At 55.8% G+C, this 19,348-nt stretch overlaps 1 protein-coding gene across 7 annotated transcripts in view; it reads right to left on the bottom strand.

Annotated features, from left to right (window-relative positions):
* The window catches only part of EXD3 (exonuclease 3'-5' domain containing 3), a 76,009-nt gene that overhangs the window by 20,544 nt on the left and 36,117 nt on the right, over positions 1-19,348 (bottom strand). For all 7 annotated transcript variants that reach the window (XM_081593311.1, XM_081593305.1, XM_081593310.1 and 4 more), the window contains 10 exons: positions 15,063-15,160; positions 11,497-11,570; positions 11,357-11,395; positions 9,176-9,342; positions 8,650-8,773; positions 8,268-8,478; positions 8,056-8,165; positions 7,431-7,593; positions 7,192-7,355; positions 6,545-6,700 (listed from right to left, as the gene is read on the bottom strand). In XM_081593311.1, the coding sequence (XP_081449437.1) occupies positions 6,545-6,700; positions 7,192-7,355; positions 7,431-7,593; positions 8,056-8,165; positions 8,268-8,478; positions 8,650-8,773; positions 9,176-9,342; positions 11,357-11,395; positions 11,497-11,570; positions 15,063-15,160 (1,306 nt within the window). The remainder of the gene's footprint in view (positions 1-6,544; positions 6,701-7,191; positions 7,356-7,430; positions 7,594-8,055; positions 8,166-8,267; positions 8,479-8,649; positions 8,774-9,175; positions 9,343-11,356; positions 11,396-11,496; positions 11,571-15,062; positions 15,161-19,348) is intronic.

The raw sequence follows: 19,348 nt of genomic DNA, 5'->3' as shown, positions 1-19,348 counted from the left end.
AGGTAAACCAGTTAAAACATGGGCAAGGGACCTTGCCCTTCTTCTTCTCCAGAGAAGACACACAAATGCGCCATATGCAGACGTAAGGATGCTCAACGTGAGTCATCAGGGAAAGGTGACACACTCAGGACCACTTCCGGTCTGTCAGGACGGCTTTTATTTTTAAAAAGGAAAACAACTGTTGATGAGAATGTACAGAAATCTGGAACCCTTATGCACTGCTGGTGGGAATGTAAAATGGTGTGGCTGCCATGTAAAACAGTGCTGCAGTTTCTGAAAAGATGAAACACAGAATTACCATATGATCTAGCAATTCCACTGCCAGGTACAGATCCAGAAGAACTTAAAGCAGAAACTTGAACAGATGCTTGTACATCACAGTATACAGTAGTAGCACTGTTCACAACAGCCAAAATGGAAACAACCCAAGTGTCCATCAGCAGATGACAAAAACAAATATACATACACACATACACACACACACATATGTATGATGGAACTTATTCAGATTTAAAAAGGAAGTAAAATCTGATACAGGCTACAGCATGGATGGATTTCAAAGACATTTTGCTCAGTGAAATAAGCCAGACACAAAAGGATAAATTTTATATGATTCCGCTTATGTGAGGTCCCCAGAGGGGTTAAATTCATAGATACAGAAAGTAAAACAGTAGTTACCAGGGGCTGGGGGAGGGGTGAATGGAGAACGATTATTTAATGCATATAGAGGTTTGGTCTGAGATGAAGAAAAGTTCTGGAAATAGATAATGGCAATGGTTACAGACACTGTGAACATACTTAACGTCACTGAGCTGTACACTTAAATATGGTTACGATGATCAATTTTCCATTATGTATAGTTTACCACAATAAAAGAAAAAAGCAATAAAGCAAGTGGTCACTTTGTAGTGGAAACAATACACATCTATGTGATGACTAAAAACAGAATCAAAACCAAACACACATAATTGACGTAAATATGAAGAGAGATCCAGACTAGAGGGCAGTCAAGAATGAAGCCAGGAGTGAATGAAGCCAGGAGTGACAGGACAGAGGCAGCTGCCCAGCAGCGATGACAAGGGCAGAGGACTCGGGCCAGAGCCCCATCAGGCCGCAGCCACAGAGCAGGAGAGAGGAGGCAGGGTTTTCAGGGAAATGGCCCCAATGAAACGAGAGGAAACAGAATTTTCAGGGAAAATGGCCCCAGTGAAAGGTCATAGCAAAGGAAATCCCTTTAGTAAAAAAGTTTGCCTTTTCTCAGAGTGCCTATGCATGTCCATACATCATAAACACTAAGAGTCACTGAATAGATAAAAGAAATGTAATGTCTAATTTTCAAAACTAAGAAAAACCACAGTGTGTTAAAAATACTGGAAAATAATAGTAAGATGGAAAGCAGGTGAGAAAGCTAAAATGATCTGAAATCTTTGGATTCATTTTCACATTAGACATTGTTAACTCAAATATACATGCTAAAATTTCCAGGCTAACCCCTAAAAGAACAGAAATAGGATTTACAACTTTCAAATTAATAGAGGGAAAAATAGAAACAAGGGTGAAAAAGAGAAAAGAATATAAGAAACAACGGAGAAAAAAGAACACAAACAGTAGGAGAGACAGAAAGAACAAATTCATATATTATAACTGAACACAAATTATATGAGTAATTACAACAAATCTGAATGGATGAAACTAATAGGTTGAAAAACAAAGACTGTCAGACTAGATTTTTTTAAAAACAGCTAGAAACAATTTATAACAAGAGCAAAGGGAGGTTGAAAGCAAAAGGAAGAGAAAATGATACACAAATACTAACCAAAGAATGCTGGAGTAATGGTATTAATATTAGTTCAAATAGACCTTATGGCAAAGAGTGTTAGTAGAGCCAAAGAGGTTCATCTCCTAATAAAATATTTCACTCAACAGGAAGATATAAGAATTCTAAAAGTTGTGTGCATATGCAAATAACAACTTTAAAACAGGTAAAGCAAATACTGACATAACTACAAGGAGAACCTGAGAAACCCAGTCAGTGTCCGCTGGAGACTTCAGTACAGCTCTCTTGTTCATTGACAGAAGTAGGCAGAAAAATAACAAAGCAAGATACAGATGATTTGAGGAAATATTAAGTAAGCTTGACCTACCCAAGCATGCGAAAGCAAGAGAGGGACGTGAATGTGACTGGAATAGGCTGGTCCTTTTAAAGTCCACGTGGAATGTTTATAAAAAGCATTGTCTGCTTGGCTACAAAGCCAGTCCTCACAAATGTCTAAATCGGCAGCATATAGACTACAGTTCACTTAGGTTAGAGATCGATTTGTAAAAGATGCTAAAAAGCTCCCAAACCCCAAGCTTTTTGAAACTGAAAAACAGCCTTTCAAATAAGTACTTTGAACTCAAATTCAAAACTCAAAAATTATTAGAACTAAAAAGTAATGAAAATACTACATATCAAAATGGGTAGAATGCAGTGAAAATATTCCTTCAAGAAAGTTTACTGTCCTGGATGCTTACATTGTAAGATTTAAGAGGCTGAAAATTAAAGAGCTAAGCACTCCTCTTGGAAATAACCCCAAGTAAGCAAAAGGAAGGAAACTATAAAGATAAAAACAGAAATTAATGAGATTAAAAAAAACACAAAAATGCAACAGAAAGAATCAACAAAGCCAAATACCGATTATTTGAAGGGACTTATTCAATTGACAAACCTCTGTAAGATCAGGAAAAAGGTGAAGCGCAAGCGAACAACAATCAGAGTGAGACTGATCACCGCGAGGAACCACGGAGCCTCACAGCTGAGCGAGACCCTGCCACGCACAAAGCGCCGGGCAGAAGGGGCACGTTCCAGAGAAGGTATGGGTTGCCGAGTGACTCAAGAAGATGCAGTCCACTAAGCAGTCCTAAAACTGTTAAATAAAAAGAATCAGAAACTCCTAAATTCCTCCCCCCAAAACACGAGGCTAAGGCGGCCTTGGAGGAACTCAGCCAGTGTTTGAGAGAAAAACCCAAATATTACTCAAAGTGGCAGAAAGCAGAGAGGAGGGAAAGTCCCTGTCTTGTTTATAAAGCAGAAGAGGAGATGGCGAGCGGGAGGAGTCGTGTGTCAGGATGGTCCTGAAGACAGGCCCAGCTAAGGGACCGCTGGCCAGGCGGGGTGCAACTGGAATGCAAGGCTGGCTCCAAACTGAAAAGGCTCCTCACGTGCACAGATCACAGGGACGACCTCAACAGCTGCAGAGGCAGCATCAGGTAGAATTCAGCTTCTTTCATGACAAGATGTGCCACAGACATGGAGCCTGCATCCCGGTGTGGGGGCCTGGCAACCACCACACATCACGGAGAAACAGCCCCTGTTAAGTCAGAACTGAGACAGCCGGGCACGGTGCCATCTGTCCAACCGCACCATGAGGCCTCGACTGCTGTGAGAGGATACGGGACCGAAGTGAGACCCATAAAGACTGGAGAGGAAGGAATGAAATTATCCCTGTCTACAGATGGCTTGTCTGCAAAGGAGACCCCAAGAACCGACAGCCAACTCAGTAGAATTGAGGAGACTTCTGCGAGGTTTCCGGAGGTAAGATCAATTCTCAGGCGACTAAGAGCTAAAGGTCTATGCAGTTCTACGTATCAGCAGAAAATAAAGCAGCATCAGGTGTTGCAGACCAACTGTGCCAGCCCAGTGGGCCTTCCGAGGCCAGGGTCAGACCTGCGGCTTCCCGTCAGGGGCCCTTCACAGGGGCACAGGCAGGGGGCAAGCACAGGAAAGGGTGGTCGGCTTCACCAACAGCTGAGAAAGGTGAGGGAAGGCGCTGCAAGACGTGACTGCCTGCTGCCGAGACTGGCGAAAAGGACAGCGAAGCGGCGACTGCAGCCGCCCACGTGATGGAGCCTGGGGCACGGTTCCCTGCAGGCTCTCCTGCAGGGCCTCCACGGGGAAGCCCACGACCATATTCTGAGGAGCATGGCCACAACAGGCCAGGGGTGTTGGGGACCCCTTTACCCCTGGAGACAGGTCCTTAGTGCCCTAAATCTACCAGGTTAGTGGCCCAGGCGCAGAACACTGGAGCCGTTCAGTAGAGTCTCGTGGATGCGTGTCTGTCCGGATGCCTGTGTCTGTCGGGTCCCTGGGGCAGTGGAGCCAGCCAGAGGCACACTGAGGTTTGCTGCAAGGAGCTGGCCGCAGATGGTGGGGGAGGGTGGGGCTGTCAGGCAGACCCTGAGCGGAGCGGCAGCCGCCCAGGGGGACCTGCTCCCACGCCGGCACCGCCGAGGGGGCGGCCGCTCAGCGTGACCATGCGCTCCTCAGCTTCTGCTCCTGCCGCGCCCGGGGAAGCCGTCAGTCACTGACCTTTGGCCTCCTCCTGCATCTGCCAGGGCTGCGAACCTCCCCAGTCGTCACGCCCCGTTTCCTTTTCACCTGATGGACGGCTCTCTGCGCGGTGGACTCGACCACCTCACTCACACTTGACCCCAAGCAGCAGGAGGACTGGGAGGCACCTTAGTGCAGCCTGCCCAATCGGAGCTCATCATAGAAAACAAAACCCACAGGGTATCCCTGCTGTACAAAACGGCTGGGTCACCTCCTCGGGAGTCTGCACAGGAAACATGTGGTTGGGAAAGAGCCACAGAAGAGAAGACGTCAGCGGGGCATGGTGGGCCCCGTGGCTGGAGACAGTCTCTCCAGAAAATGCCAGAGGGCCCCACCTGCGCCGAGGGCATCACAGGCGTGAGAGAGGTGGGCACAGAACGCTTCGTGAGTGACACACACAGGTGACAGAATTACCTCCCCCGTCCCCCCAAGGCGGGGCAGGCAGGAGGACAGGCCCTGGGAGCTCCAAGCGCAAGGCGAGGGGACAAGTGGGCAAAGTCAGTCCATAACCACAGGGGCTGGAGCTACAGCCGTGTTCCCAGGAAGAAGCATCTCGCCTGCCACAGCCCTTGGGAGGGCGCTGGGCCTGGGGCCTCAAGATTGCGATGTCCCAGGTTCTGAGGCCCACCCCCGGCTCTAGCGCAGGCCCTGCTGGGCCTCAGCGCCTGCTCCATCTGGGCCATCCCGACCCCAGCAGGTCCCCAGACTCTCTCTGCCCCTCTCGCGCCCCTGCTGCATCTAGGGCACCTGTTACAGCAGCACTGACTCCTGGCTCCTGTGTCCACTGGTTTGCCTCTGTGGCTGCAGCCACTTGAGCGTGAACCCAAGCCGAGTTCTGCGGGGGTGGGACTGACCAGGCTCTGGGGGCGCCCTGTGCTCCCTGGCCCTCGTGACTGCTGACGCCTCGTCTGGGGTCCTCAGAAAGCCAGGCTGGCCTTCTCGTCTCAGCCTCTGTAAGCTAGAAACAACCCAGCGGGAAGACTGAGGGCTTTCCGACAGGGACAGCAGCCAGAGCCACTCTTGACACAGTCACACTTCCTTCCCCGGGAGCCAGGACCAGGCCTCCGGAAGAGCTGGCCATGAGGGGCCAGGGCTGAGGAAGGTGGACATCCTCTCATGGATGTGGGGGCCAGCTCAAGAGGCAGACAGCTCCCTCCTGGCTCAGCCCTACCGCTGCAGCCCTGGGCAGAGAGCCCCTCTGTTCTTCTGCTCCAGCTTCCTCATTAGCAGGGGTGGGGAGGCTGCCGAAACATCCAGCGGGCTGTGCAGTGTCCGGGGAAGGGCCGCCTGCCAAGCTCAGACCCCATGTCCCCCCCACCGTGCCCCGTGCTCCAGCCACCCTCTTGCCGAGCCTGGGGACCCTTCCCAGAAGAAGGTGTCCAAACGCATAAAAGAAACCACACATAATTACGTAATTACGACCTGGCTACCTCTGTGCTCTTTCGTGGCTGCACAAGTCACAACAGCCTGGGTGTCCATCAGCGGCCGGTGGATGGATCCACTGTGGTCCATCCAACGGGATGTTATTTGGTTGTAAAAAGGAGTGAAGTACTGACAGATGCTACAACGCAGACGAGCCTGGGAAACACCAGGCTTGTGAAAGAAGCCAGGACCGAGAGGCCACGTGCACAAGTCCACTGGCATGCAACATCCAGAGCGGCCAGAAGTCAGGCTGCCAGGGCCGGGGCCGGGGCCTGGAGGGGGCGGTTTCACTGGAGATGAACACGGTCTACCGTGGGGATAGCTGCGCAAAGCACACTGAATTGGGGGGAGAGGGAACCGCATCTCAGTGAACCTGGTAAAGAACGTTTACCGGTCACGTCCTCACTCCTGAATTCTGAAAACACTGCTTGTGTTCGGCGGGGCCCTGGGGCTCGTGTTCCACCCCCACCCCCTGGGTGTGAGCACCCACTTCTCAGAGAGAAAGGCCCCAAGGGCACGCGGCAGCGTTTCCAGGGACCGGGAGCACCCAGGTTCTGCCTGCACCAGGCCCACCCCGCAATGGAGCCTGCACACCACAAGCGCTGGGCAGCAACAAACGTCTCCACCCCGGCAACCGGGGGAGCCCTGCCCCACCTTGGGGTGGGGGAGCATGCAGCTGGGGTGCTGCTGCTGCCACGGACACTCCCCCACCCCGGCAGCCACACAGGGACGCAGTGGCCTGGGCCCGCTTACCTCTGCGGCCTGCCGGTGGTCCTCGCCCGAGTGCAGCACCCGCACGTCGATGCCCAGACAGCGGAGGGTCCGCGCCAGCCCCCCTAGCATGCTGTCACACACCACGCGGAAGGCCCGGGCCCGGACCTCGGGGGCCGCGTCCTCAGGCGATCGCACCTGCAACCCAGCCTGGCTCAGCAGCCGTGGCCCCTCTGCCCACCCGCCCGGCAGGGTCTGGGGCAGGGGGCAGGTGGGGAGGGAGGGCTCCCAGGGCGCTCAGCTCCGGTGAGCGATGTGTACTCAGTACAGAAAACAGCAGGGAACACAACCCGAGGTCACCCAGGACCTCAGGGGGCTGGCACATATCTCCTGGGGGGGGCACACTGGAGCGGGCCAGGGTCTCGGGGCCACACGGGGACATAGCTAGAGGCCACCCCGGATCTTGGCGGGGGGCATGCCAGACTGGGGACCCCTCCTCTTCTAGGACGCTCACCCCCTGCCCTGCTTTCCTTCCTTCCGGGCAGAGGGTCCAGTGTGGATGGACGCAAGCCCCCGGATGGCTCTTCCCAACCCCCACTCTGGGTCCCCAACCCTGTGAGGTCCCAGTCTTAAGGAGGGCGGTCCTTCCCCCAAGAATCCTGATAAAGGGCCTGGGGGGCTTCACCTACTTGTCGGAGGGAGGCCGAGGCCTTCTGCAGGGGCAGCTCCCGAGTCCCGTGTCTCTCGCTGTGTCCCAGCCCCAGGCTCCAGGGCAGGGCCCCGGGGAGGTGGAAGCGGGAAGGCTCTCTGCACAGTGCCCAGTACACCTCCAGCAGGCAGTAGGCATCCGCAGCTAGGGTGGGCAAGGTCAGCCTCAGCCTCCAGGGTGAGGGGTGTGGGGTCGTGGGACAGGAGAGGGGGCACCCACCTGCATAGACCAGCTGCCCCTCGCCCAGTGGCCGCCGGTCCCAGTTGGAGAGCTGCTGTGTCTTGTCCAGGGGCTTGCCCAGAACCTGCTGCACCAGCAGGCTGAGGCCCCGCGGCCCTGCGGCCCTGTCCACAGCTGGGGCTGGCTTGTCTGCCATCCGTATCTGCAAGACAGCACCCCCTGGGGGTGAGGCGCCTGCCCTGGACGGCGGACAGCGCCGCACACGGCCCAGCTGCCCACGGGGGTCCCTGGACAGGCCGTGTGCCCGCCATGATGGACGGTGTCACGAGAGGGGGGTGCCGGTGGTCCAGGCAGGCTGACTCAGGGTCTCAGGGATGGGGCCACCCGCCCACCGGTCAGCTCTGGGCCCATGGCTTAACCCCCAAGAGTGTGTGCTGAGAATCCTGGGGCAGGGGCAGAGCCGGGCTGGCCCTGGGGCGTGTGGGGATGTGTGGTGACACTCTCTCCTGGGGGACCCTGTGCTCTGGATCCCTGGTGACCTGTGGCCAGGGATCGGGGCTGGGGCCAGGTGGGAGACAAGTTCTCAGTGAGACCGCTGCCTGGGCATCGCTGTGCGGGCAGCTCAGCAGAGCAGGCAGTCCCCAGCCCACCCCTAGCACCTGACCTGTCTGTGCAGCTGCAGCAGGTCCAGGCCACCCTGCAGCTTCTGCCCGGCCTGCGCCAGGGCTGGGTAGGACGCACCCAGGCTCCGCAGGTCCCCCGCCATCCCATAACCTGCAGTTGGGGGACACCACTGTGACAGGGGCCAAGGGAGAGGCTGGTCTCACACCCTCCCCCAGGTCCCACAGGGCTGGGGCGAGGGCGGGTGCTACTTACCCAGCTTGGTGATGGAGGGGTCTGAGAGCAGCCGGGACACCAGCCGGGAGAAGGCCCGGGGTGCCTGTCCTCCCGCGGGACTCGAGAGCCGGGGCAGGTCCAGCAGGAACACACGGCCCTCCACGGCCACCTGCATGAGCGACACCCGGGGCCGGCCACCCACGCCGAAAGACGGTCTCCACTCCAGGTCCACGCCGACCACCCGGCCCGGCTGCAGACAGAGGGGCTGATTGGAGCGGTGAGGCAAGCGCTGCGGTCCAGGGGAGGCGGCCTCTGTGAGGATGGCTGGCCCAGTCCTGGGCGTGCCAGTGTGAACGGAGCCCCCCAGAGGCCGTGGCGAGCAGCCCCTGGCACCGGCCACCCGAGGGAGCTGGACACACACCTGCAGGAGCTCGTCCTCATGCCTGGCCAGGTCCTCCCAGGAGGCCAGGAAGTGGATGTCTTCCCTGGCGATGGGCAGCTGGTAGCAGTCGTCCCGCCCATGCTCTGAAGGTGCCTTGGCCGTCCTGGGGAGGATCAGAGCTGCAGAGCCCCTGCTGCCCCCCTGGACATTGCCAGCTGACTGCAGAGCCAGGGGAGCCCTCAAGGCCTGCATGTGCCCGGGGCCTTCGGGGTCTGCTCCCCACGCCTCTGCCCTTGCACACTGGGGACAGCCAGGTCCTCAGGCCCCTCCAGGTTCTCTCCTGGGAGTATGTGGCCTGGCTGAGGCACCTGGCCGCTAGGTCTTTGCTGGAACCCCAGGAGGGGAAGGACCTGCCTGTGTGTCTGCACGCCACTCACGCGGCCTGCGGCCCCTCCTCAGCCCTCCCTACTTCTAACTCCCAACCCCCAGTCACTTTCTGAGGGTGGGGGCTCAAAGGCATGTCCTCCTTCTGGTCTCCCTCCCCTGGAGCCTGGGGGATGCTCACCTCTCCTGGAGCCTGAGTTGGCTCATTTCTGCCACTACTGTGGCTGGGAGTCGCTCCTCAGGCAACGAGAGGTCCAGGGCACACTTGGCGACCATGGCCACGTCGTCCTGAGAGGCCAGCAGCTGTAGCAGCTGCTCCTGCAACCACTCGTCCTGCCCCACCAGGCCCTGGGGGACAGGATGTGGGCTGTTCCACATGGTCAGCCCCAAGTGGGTGGGCCCATCCTGATAGCCTCTAGACCAAGACCACCCCTCAGACTGGCCCCAACCTCCCCTTCACACCTGGCCCCCATCTCCCCTCACACCTGGCCCCCACCTCCCCTCACACCTGGCCCCGGCCTCCCTCCTCACACCTGGCCCCCGTCTCCCCCCACACCTGGCCCCCGCCTCCCCTCACACCTGGCCCCGGCCTCCCCTCACACCTGGCCCCCGTCTCCCCCCACACCTGGCCCCCGCCTCCCCTCACACCTGGCCCCGGCCTCCCCTCACACCTGGCCCCGACCTCCCCCTCACACCTGGCCCCGGCCTCCCCTCACACCTGGCCCCCGCCTCCCCTCACACCTGGCCCCGGCCTCCCCCTCACACCTGGCCCCGACCTCCCCCTCACACCTGGCCCCCGCCTCCCCTCACACCTGGCCCCGACCTCCCCCTCACACCTGGCCCCGGCCTCCCCTCACACCTGGCCCCGGCCTCCCCTCACACCTGGCCCCCGCCTCCCCCTCACACCTGGCCCCCGCCTCCCCTCACACCTGGCCCCGACCTCCCCCTCACACCTGGCCCCCGCCTCCCCTCACACCTGGCCCCGACCTCCCCCTCACACCTGGCCCCGGCCTCCCCTCACACCTGGCCCCGGCCTCCCCCTCACACCTGGCCCCCGCCTCCCCTCACACCTGGCCCCGACCTCCCCCTCACATCTGGCCCCCGCCTCCCCTCACACCTGGGCCTGACCTCCCCCTCACACCTGGTCCCCATCTCCCTCCTCACACCTGGTCCCAACCTCCCCTCTCAGGCCCTGAAGCCCTTCACAAGGAGGAGGCTGTCCTCTGGAGACCAGCAGTTCCCATGACTGAGGCTCCATGGTGACTGAGCTGGCTTGGACCAGTGCCAGCTCCCAGGGCATCCCCTTCTTGGCCTTCCTCTCCGCCTGCATCTCCCCTGCACACCTGCTCACCCCTTCCCTTGGCACCGCTGTGCTGGGGGAGGGGGAGGCTGCAGGGCCTCCACTTGCCCTCAGGGAGGCAGGGGCCATGGGGACTCACAAGACCATGTCTCCTGTCTGTCTGTCCATCTGTCTGAAGGCCCACATGGCCTACAGAGGTCCTAGTGGTGGGGGAGGTGCTCCATCCCACAGAGTGCCTGCATCCTTGGAGTCACAGGCTGCTGCGGACCCCACCCTCCTGAGGAGTCCCTGCGGCCGGCAGGCGGGGCCACTTCCCCATACGGCTCTGTCCCCAGCAGTCTCTTCCCGCAGGCTGCGGGTTCCCACGTGGACGACAATATGTGGAAACCCCTCCACATTCTTCAGGATGTCCGCTGCCCTTCCGGCCGGCTCGGCCTTGGCACCCAGGGGGGACCGGCCTTCCGGGCCTTGCCCGGGGGTCCGCGTTCCTCTCTGATGACTCACCAGCCCTGGCCGGTCACTCGGGTTGGGGGGGAGAGCAGGGGAGGGGTGGCTCAGCACTGCCCTCCACCGGGCACTCGGGGGGAGGGCCCTGGTTCCACTGACCACTGCGGACTGCCCGGCACACAGTCCCCCAGCCCGCCCGAGAGCTCACTTCCTCCCAGGCCACTTTGCCCAGAGCTGGGGATGGTTCTGCACTGTGATGACCCCCGCCTCCAGCTCAGGACTGGGGACAGAGGCTGCCGGCCAGTGTCCTGAGGGGATGGCAGTCCTTGGCCTGGGACTGGACCTTCAGACCGGCCCTCTGTGTCCCTGTATCACCCCAAGGGGCAGCTGCCTCCTTCTCGGGGTCTGTGGGTGCCCCAGGCCTTGGATCACAGAACCATGGCAAGCAGGGTGCCTGAGGACAGTCTAGAATTTTCTCTTGGTGAACCTCTCCCCCTCCAGCACCTGGGAGCTCTGTCCAAAAGGGGGGAAGGAGGATCCTGGACCCTCGGTCGTTCCGACTGTGTCCACCCTGCCCCACGGGGGGTCATCATGTGCTGGGACCCCTGAGCTCACCTGCACCAGCTCAGCCCAGCTCTCCTGGGACACGCTTCTCTGCAAAAGTGGACACCAGTGTGAGCTTTCCTGTCAGCAGCTCCAGGAGCAGAGGGCAGGCCTTGCTCAGAGCTCCGTCCGCCCCACCCCGGTCCACGCACCTCCACCAGCCGCTTGTAGCACAGGCACCGCAGGGCAGCCAGGCGCTGCTGAGCGACCACGTTGGGACACAGGGCTGAAAGAGAGGGTGGGCTCCGGCCTGGCTGGGTGGACAAGTGAGTGCGGGCCGGGGGTGGGGGGCTCCCGCGGTCCTGCATGTCTTCCTGCCCCCGCTACCCGGCACACTCCTCGTGAGCGGCCTTCACTCTGGCTGTAAAGGAGAGCGCCTCACCCTGGGCCAGGCACCAGAGCCCCCGGCCTGCCCTCCCTTGGGGTCTCCTGGATCGCCACCTCTCGGGGCTTTCCTGTATTTTTTCCAGGCAGCTGGCGCTTTTGTTTCTCCCCACGCCCCAACATGAGTTTCTTGAGAAAGGGGCCCATCTTGCTCTGAGTTTACTAACTATGCTGACCTGTCAGCTTCACCTTCACATTCTGTTCAGAGTCCAAGGGTGCCCGGGAAGGGTGCCCACTGTCCACTCATTCCTTGTCCTCTTACCAGCTGCTGCTCCTTCCTCCCGGGGCCAGCTGTCCTCGAAGCCCAGTGGTCTGGGGGGTGCTGACCACTGGGCCTGCCTACCTGCAGGCCTCCACCAGACCCTGCCCAGGACCCCCTGTTCTAGAGGGGTGTGGCCACCCCCGCCAGCACCCCGCAGTCAGCACAGGGAGCACCCTCACTGCAGGGATGCGTCCAAGAGTGCAGAGGTCAGGGTTGCCTGGGGCCAGGGCCTGCCCACCACCCTGCAGCCTTCCCTCCCCTTTCCAGCCGAGGCAGGGATGCAGGACACCGAGGGCTCCTGACCTGTGGACCGTGTGCTCCACAGGCCGCTGGGGACAAGACTGCAGGAGGAAGGGATGGATGAATGAGGTGCTCTGGGCAGGAGGGGATGGTCAGGAAGGGGGAAAAAGGCAGCCAGAACTGTTGCAGAATTAAGTCTCCCTCCAGTGGAGACAGAAACCAGCTTTCACAGAAACCAGCTTTCCTGAAGTTTCTACAATGTTACACATCATTTTGCCAATAAGATACTTTGTCAAAAGCCTATGGATACAGGATCACCCTCAGGCCTCCTCTGCACTGCCTGGTTCATCTAAACCCACACACTCCTCTGGAAAGCAGATCTTTTAAAGGAAAAGGTGCAGGTGAGCCAGACTCAGCCACCCACCTCGGGCGGGTCCTGCTGACTCTGCCAGATGCCTGGGGGCTCCACCGGGATCCAGGCCCCGGAAGAGAGGGCTGGGTGCACTCAGGGCAGAGGGGCAAGCAGTCCCCACCCTGCATCATGTCTGACTGGCCTCCCACAGAGGGCACAGGGTCTGTCCAGTCAGAGGCCCACGCCAGGAGGGAAGCCACACAGCAAAAACAGCATGGACTCAACATACATGCAGAGTCCTGGAAAGAGACCAGAGCAAGGAAGGGGGAACATGTGATACCCAAAAGAAATAATGACCGAAAACTCCCAGGACAGATTGAAGACTCCGATCCATAGATCCCAAAGTCCCATAAATCCCAAGTAAAAACAATAAAGAGAAACCTCTAATGAGTCTCCTCACAGTGAAACTGCAGAACACCAAAGACAAACAGAAGATACTAAAAGTGGCCAGAGGAAGAGAGACTGCTTCCAAAGGTGAGAAGCTAGATTTCTTCTCAATGACACATTTCAACCCAGAGGGCTGACATTACAGCAAGCATGGCCTCTAGTCACAGTGAGATAAAGAGAAAACCAAAAATGTCACAGCTTGGAAATTACAAACACACTGCTAGTTCCTCTATGGGTAAAAGAAAAAAAATTATAACGGAAATTAAAAACGTCTTGATCTGAACAATAATAAAAGTAATACATATTGAAACTTGGGGTACATACTCACGAAGAAAGAAGCCTTAAGATTCAGTTTAGTGAGTTGAGCACGGCATACAACTGACAGGATCAAAAACACCAAAATCAGGGCAACAAAATCAGTAGCAACAAAACGAAAGGAAACCTCTGGAATGGGAGAAAATACCTGCAAACTACGTATAGATAAGAGGGTAACAGTCAAACTATGTAAAGAACTCACAGAACTTAGTAGTAAAAAAAAAACAACCAAATAATCTGAATTTAAAAAACAGACCGAGGAACTAAGGAGACATTTTCCCAAGGAAGATACAGAGATGGCCAAAAGGCCGAGAAAAGACGTCCAACACCCCTGATCTCCGGGGGACGCAAGTCAGAACACAAGGAGGCACCACCTCACACCTGTCAGAACCGCCACATCAAAACCAACAAATAACAAATGCTGGCGAGGATGTGCGGAAAGGGGAGCCCTTGTGCTTTTTTTTTTTTTGGCTGCTCAGCCTACAGACCATAGCTCTTCTACCAGGGATCAAACCTGTGCCTTCTGTGGTGGAAGTGCAGAGTCTTAACCACTGCACCACCAGGGAAGCCCCCCGTGCACTGCTGATGGGAATGCAAATCATTGCAGCCAATATGGAAAATCTGTGGAGGTTCCTCAAAAAAATTAAAAAATGGAACTACCATATAATCCAGCTATTCCACTTCTGGGTGTTTATTCAAAGGCTATGGAACCATGACCTCAAAGAGATATCTGCACCCCTACATTGACTGCAGCTTCATCCACAACAGCAGAGGCATGGAAACCACCTGAGTGTCTATCCACAGATGGGTGTACAAAGAAGCTATGTTATAAACACACAGTGGAATATTACTCAGCCATAAGAAAGAAGGGGTATTAGGGGCACCTCATGGCAGTACATTTGGAACCATAAGTGAAACAGACAAAGTCTTTGATAAAACCCACAGCTGAGTCAAGAGTCCTGTTTCCATAAGGAAAGGCAATCCAGATTCACAGGTCATTTCCACCAAACTTCTCAGGAAGAAAGAATTCCAACTTTTACAACACCCTTTGTGAAAAGAAAGGACATCCACTGTGTTTTCAGAGGCCAGCGTCATCCTGTACACGAAGCCGGAAACAGGCATGTCAGGAAGATGAAGTCTGAGTCCAGCTTCAGCTACGAACACAGATGCAAAGTCCTTTAAGTTAAAGCAAGGTTGGCAAGCCAGACCTGGCGGTGTAGAGGGCAATGCAATGTGGCGGAGACTCGGCCATGGCAGACACACAGGATCACTTAACGCTACGCAGTCAATGCAACCCACCACGTTAACAGACCAAAGGGGGAAATGCATGGCATCTTCCCAAGAGGTGCAAAAGGAGTATCTGACAAAATTCCACCTTCATTTCTGATCAACACTCACAGACTAGAAGTAAGAACTTTCACAATCCCATGAAGTGAAGCTATAAGACAATGTCAGTGAGACTGCTCCCCTGAGACGCAGGACGAGGGCGCTGTGCTCGCCGTGGGGGAGGGGCAGAAGTGCTGTGCAGGCTCGGTAGTCCTCACCCACGGGGCCCGGATGCCCAGGGGCAGCCCAGAAGGGCAGAGAGGCTGCTTAGGGTAGCAAGGAGACGGGAGCGGACGCTGACCAGACCGAACGCTGGGGGGTGGTGGGCCCTGGAACCCAAGCAGCGCCCCCTCAGCTCCCGCCCCTGAGCAGCGCGTCGGGGGCTCACTCACCAGGGTCCAGGCTGTACTGCTCCAGCAGCCGCAGCACCTGCCGACCCAGGGCCCTGGGGCTCAGCCTCTCCAGCCGCAGGATCGCCTGCGGGTACTGCCTGCGAGAGAGATGTGGCTCTGGTCAGCACTGCTTTCTCTCAGCCGATGCATTTCAAGGTCTTAATTTTCATCAGCATCATACATGGGCACAGTTCAAAAGCCAAGTTTTCCTACAAGGCTCAGAGGAAGGCAGCCCATCACCAGCCCCCTGCTCAGCAATTTTGAGATGGCTTAGATTTGCCCCGTGTTTCCAAGAACCACCTTGCACTGTGGCCTCTGGAGGATTCAGCTCCAGGCGTTCTGCACGGAGGTCTCACCTTGGAAGGCTCTCCTCCCCAGACAATGGCATTCTTGGTCCAGTTCGTTGGGCACCAGCTGCTTTCACAGAATTATAGCCTTGCAAGTATGACTGGTGGTGGGTTAATCCTTGCTGGTCTGATTGCTTCCTTAGCCACCTGTCCTGACGACGGAGTCACTCCCCTCCGTGTCCAGGGGAACGGCCCCTCCCTGTCCAGGTCACCCTGCACCTCTCCTGCCTCTAGGCTGTGGCAAAGTGACTCTGCAGGCAGCTCCCAGGGGCCAGGGATGGACCTGGGGATGGTGCCCTTCAACTCACACTGGACTGGAGGGCTGGTAGGCTGAAGCAACTCTCCCTTTGCACTGGGCATTCGCTGCTCCAGGAAGCCGAGCCCGACTCCTGCTCTTTCTGAGGGCTCAAGGTCCTGGTCCTTGGTGTGGGTCTGTCTCCATCCACTCAGGACTGTGTCTGGAGTGAATTCCTCCACATTTCCCTCTTTCTTTCTGGAATCCCCATTATTTGGATGCTGGCTGTTCTTGATAGAATCTGGTGGGTTTTTTTTTTTTTTTTTAAAACCTTTTCTCTCTGACTTTCCTTCTCTGTTTTGTGTGACGGCTAGGAAGAATCTTCAGGTTTGCCTTCCAAACCTGTTACTGACAGTTCCACTCCCATCCTGCCATCACGTTTCTACGGACGAGTCTGCTCCGCGTCCTGAAGGCACTCCGTACACAGCTGTGGGGTTTATGCCGGACGCGGGCTCTCTCTGAGGGTCTCAACTACAGCTTTCGTGCTCACTGCTAAGCGCTCTTCTACCTCCTCTGGGCTCCAGGCAGGCTGCCAGAGGTCCCGAGCCCTGACTGGACCCCTCTGCACACGCAGCTTGTTGGGGTAGAAATTGACAAACTGATCCCCAAATCCATATACAAATGCAGAGGGTCCGGAATAAGACAAGAACAACTTTGACAGAGAAGAAAAACATGGAGGCTCACCCGTCTGACTCAGGGCCCTACGAGGCCACGGCGGTCAAACGGGTGGCACAAACGGAGCAGTAGGACAGGACAGAGACCCGCGCGTATGCGAACACCAGACAGAGGCACGCATACGTGCACACCCGACGGACCCGCGCGTACGCGCACACTCGACAGAGGCACACGTACGCGCACACCCGACGGACCCGCACACCCGACGGACCCGCGCGTACGCGCACACCCGACGGACCCGCGCGTACGCTCACACCCGACAGAGGCACACGTACATGCACACTCAACGGACCCGCGCGTACGTGCACACCCGACGGAGGCACACGTACGCGCACACCCGACGGACCCGCGCGTACGCACACACCCGACGGAGGCACACGTACGCGCACACCCGACGGATCCGCGTGTACGCGCACACCCAACGGACCTGCGTGTACATGCACACCCGACGGAGGCACACGTATGTGCACACCTGACAGAGGCATGCATACGCGCACACCCGACGGACCCACGTGTACATGCACACCTGACGGACCCACGTGTACGTGCACACCTGATGGACCCACGCGTATGTGCAAACCTGACAGAGGCATATGTATGTGCAAACTTGAGACCTCACCCCCCTCCCACCGACCACAAGCCAAAATCCCTAATCCTCTAATTGTCTCTGCAGTTTGGCCTTTTCAGCAGGAATCTCCTCTCACTTTGTAATCTTCATCTAAGTTTCCTCTGTATTCTTTCATGACTTAACGGCAGGTGTCTTTCTAGCTCTGAATAGTATTCAGCTGTCTTGATGAACCACAGTTTATTCCTCCAGCTACTGGGGGCTTCTCAGGTGGCGCTAGTGGTAAAGAACCTGTCTGCCAATGCAGGAGACGTAAGAGATACGGGTTCGATCCCTGGGTTGGATAGATCCCCTGGAGGAGGGCATGGTACCCCACTCCAGTATTCTTGCCTGGAGAATCCCATGGACACAGGAGTCTGGTGCGCTACAGTTCACAAGGTTGCAGAGAGTCGGACACGACTGAAGTGACTTAGCGCTCACGCACGTCAGCTGCTGGAGGACATCTTGGTTCCCTCCAGGCTTTGACAACTATGAATAGAGTCGCTGTGAGCCTCAAGTGCAGGTTTTTGTGTGGACAGAGGTTTTCAGTGCCTTTGGGTAAATACCAAGGAGCATGATGGCCTGGTCATAACATAAGAATGTGCCTAGTTTTGCAAGAAACCACCAAACTGTCCTGCAAAGTGGCTGCACTGTTTCGCATCCCCACCTGCAGCCATGACAGTTTCTGTTGCTCCACATCCTCACCAACACTTGGTGATGTCAGCTTCTAACCTTTCTAATAGGGGTGCGTGCTGTCAGGCTTAAACTAGCTGATAAAACATGCTGGGATGTGCTTTTTCTTTTTATAGTCTCTGAAAAAATTTTTGTAAGATTGATACGCTGTCTTCCTTAAATGTTTGAAGGAATTCACTAGTGAAGCCATCTTAGCCTGAAGTTTTTTTGTGGTGAAGTTTTAAACTACAGATTCAATTTATTTAATTGAATGGTGAAGGACAGGGAAGCCTGGTGTGCTGCAGTCCATGGGGCTGCAAAGAGTGGGACACGACTGAGTGACTGAACAACTACAAAGGACTACTCAAATTTTCTATTTTTTGGTTTTGTCAACTATGCTTTGCAAGAATTTGGTCTATCACATCTAAGCTGTCAAATATACTTGCATTGTTGTAAACATTTATTATCATTTACTGTCTGTAGTACTCTTGCCTGGAAAATCCCATGGACAGAGGAGCCTGGTAGGCTACAGTCCATGGGGTCACTAAGAGTCGGACACGATTGAGCGACTTCACTTCCACTTTTCCCTTTCATGCACTGGAGAAGGAAATGGCAACCCACTCCAGTATTCTTGCCTGGAGAATCCCAGGGACGGCGGAGCCTGGTGGGCTGCCGTCTATGGGGTCGCACAGAGTTGGACACGATTGAAGCGACTTAGCAGCAGTAGCAGCAGCAACTGTCTGTAGAGTCTGTAGTGATGTTATCCTTTTCATTTCCGATATAGGCGATCTGTATTTGTATCTTCCTTTCTTAGCATCTCTTTATGATCTATGCCTAAATCAATCATCTTATTGGGAGTTACAAGATGGCGATTCCTAACTTGATTGTTCCTTTTCATGTATTAGCTGGCACAACAGTGTAAAGGAGAGTTTTCCTCCCCATCTTTTTGCATAAAACATGGTGGGATGTGCTCTTTCTTTTCATAGTCTCTGAAAGAACTTTTGTAAGACTGGCACGGTCTCTTCCTTAAATGTTTGAAGGAATTCACTAGTGAAGCCATCTGAGCCTAAAGACTCACGCATGTTTACAAATCCAAGGTATTGTGTTCTGTTACCATCTTTTATCCTCTATTACTGTTTTCATTCTTAGTCCATACTCCACAGAGCCCTTGTTTCTTTTAGTGGAGAACGGTCTCTAGGAGCCAAGATCTCGTTGCTGGATGTGCTAATTTCTACAGGGTGTCACTGCTTCTGAACCCTTTCAGGGCATAGAAGAAGCACATCTTTTAAAAAATCATTAATTTAAGTCAATATCTGCAGTTAAATCTGACCCTGAGGACCCTCCCACTTTCTGCCTGTGTCTCCCTTCCCCCCATCTGCACACACTTATGGCTCCGCCTGTTTCTCTCTCCTTTCTGACACATAATGAGAGCAATGGCAGCCTCATGCCGTGTGCCGGGCCTGCTGCTTCGTCTGTCCCATAGGATCTGAAGTCACAGCAGCCCCTAGACACAGAATCAGCCCCATTTTATGGATGAGAAGACAAACCCAGAAATGGGAATGACCCGCCCATGGAACCAGGGGATGGAGCGCCTGGGGAGACCTGCCACCAGAGCCCAAGGCCTGACCCTCAAGGGAGACGGTCCAGGCTGTGTGGTGCCAGGACAGGGCACCCAGACATGGGACCACTGCTG

The sequence above is a fragment of the Giraffa tippelskirchi genome, chromosome 4 (assembly GCF_054371585.1).
Source record: "Giraffa tippelskirchi isolate mGirTip1 chromosome 4, T2T-mGirTip1v1.2.pri, whole genome shotgun sequence".
NCBI lineage: Eukaryota > Metazoa > Chordata > Mammalia > Artiodactyla > Giraffidae > Giraffa > Giraffa tippelskirchi.
This window is presented reverse-complemented; position numbering and strand designations above follow the sequence as displayed.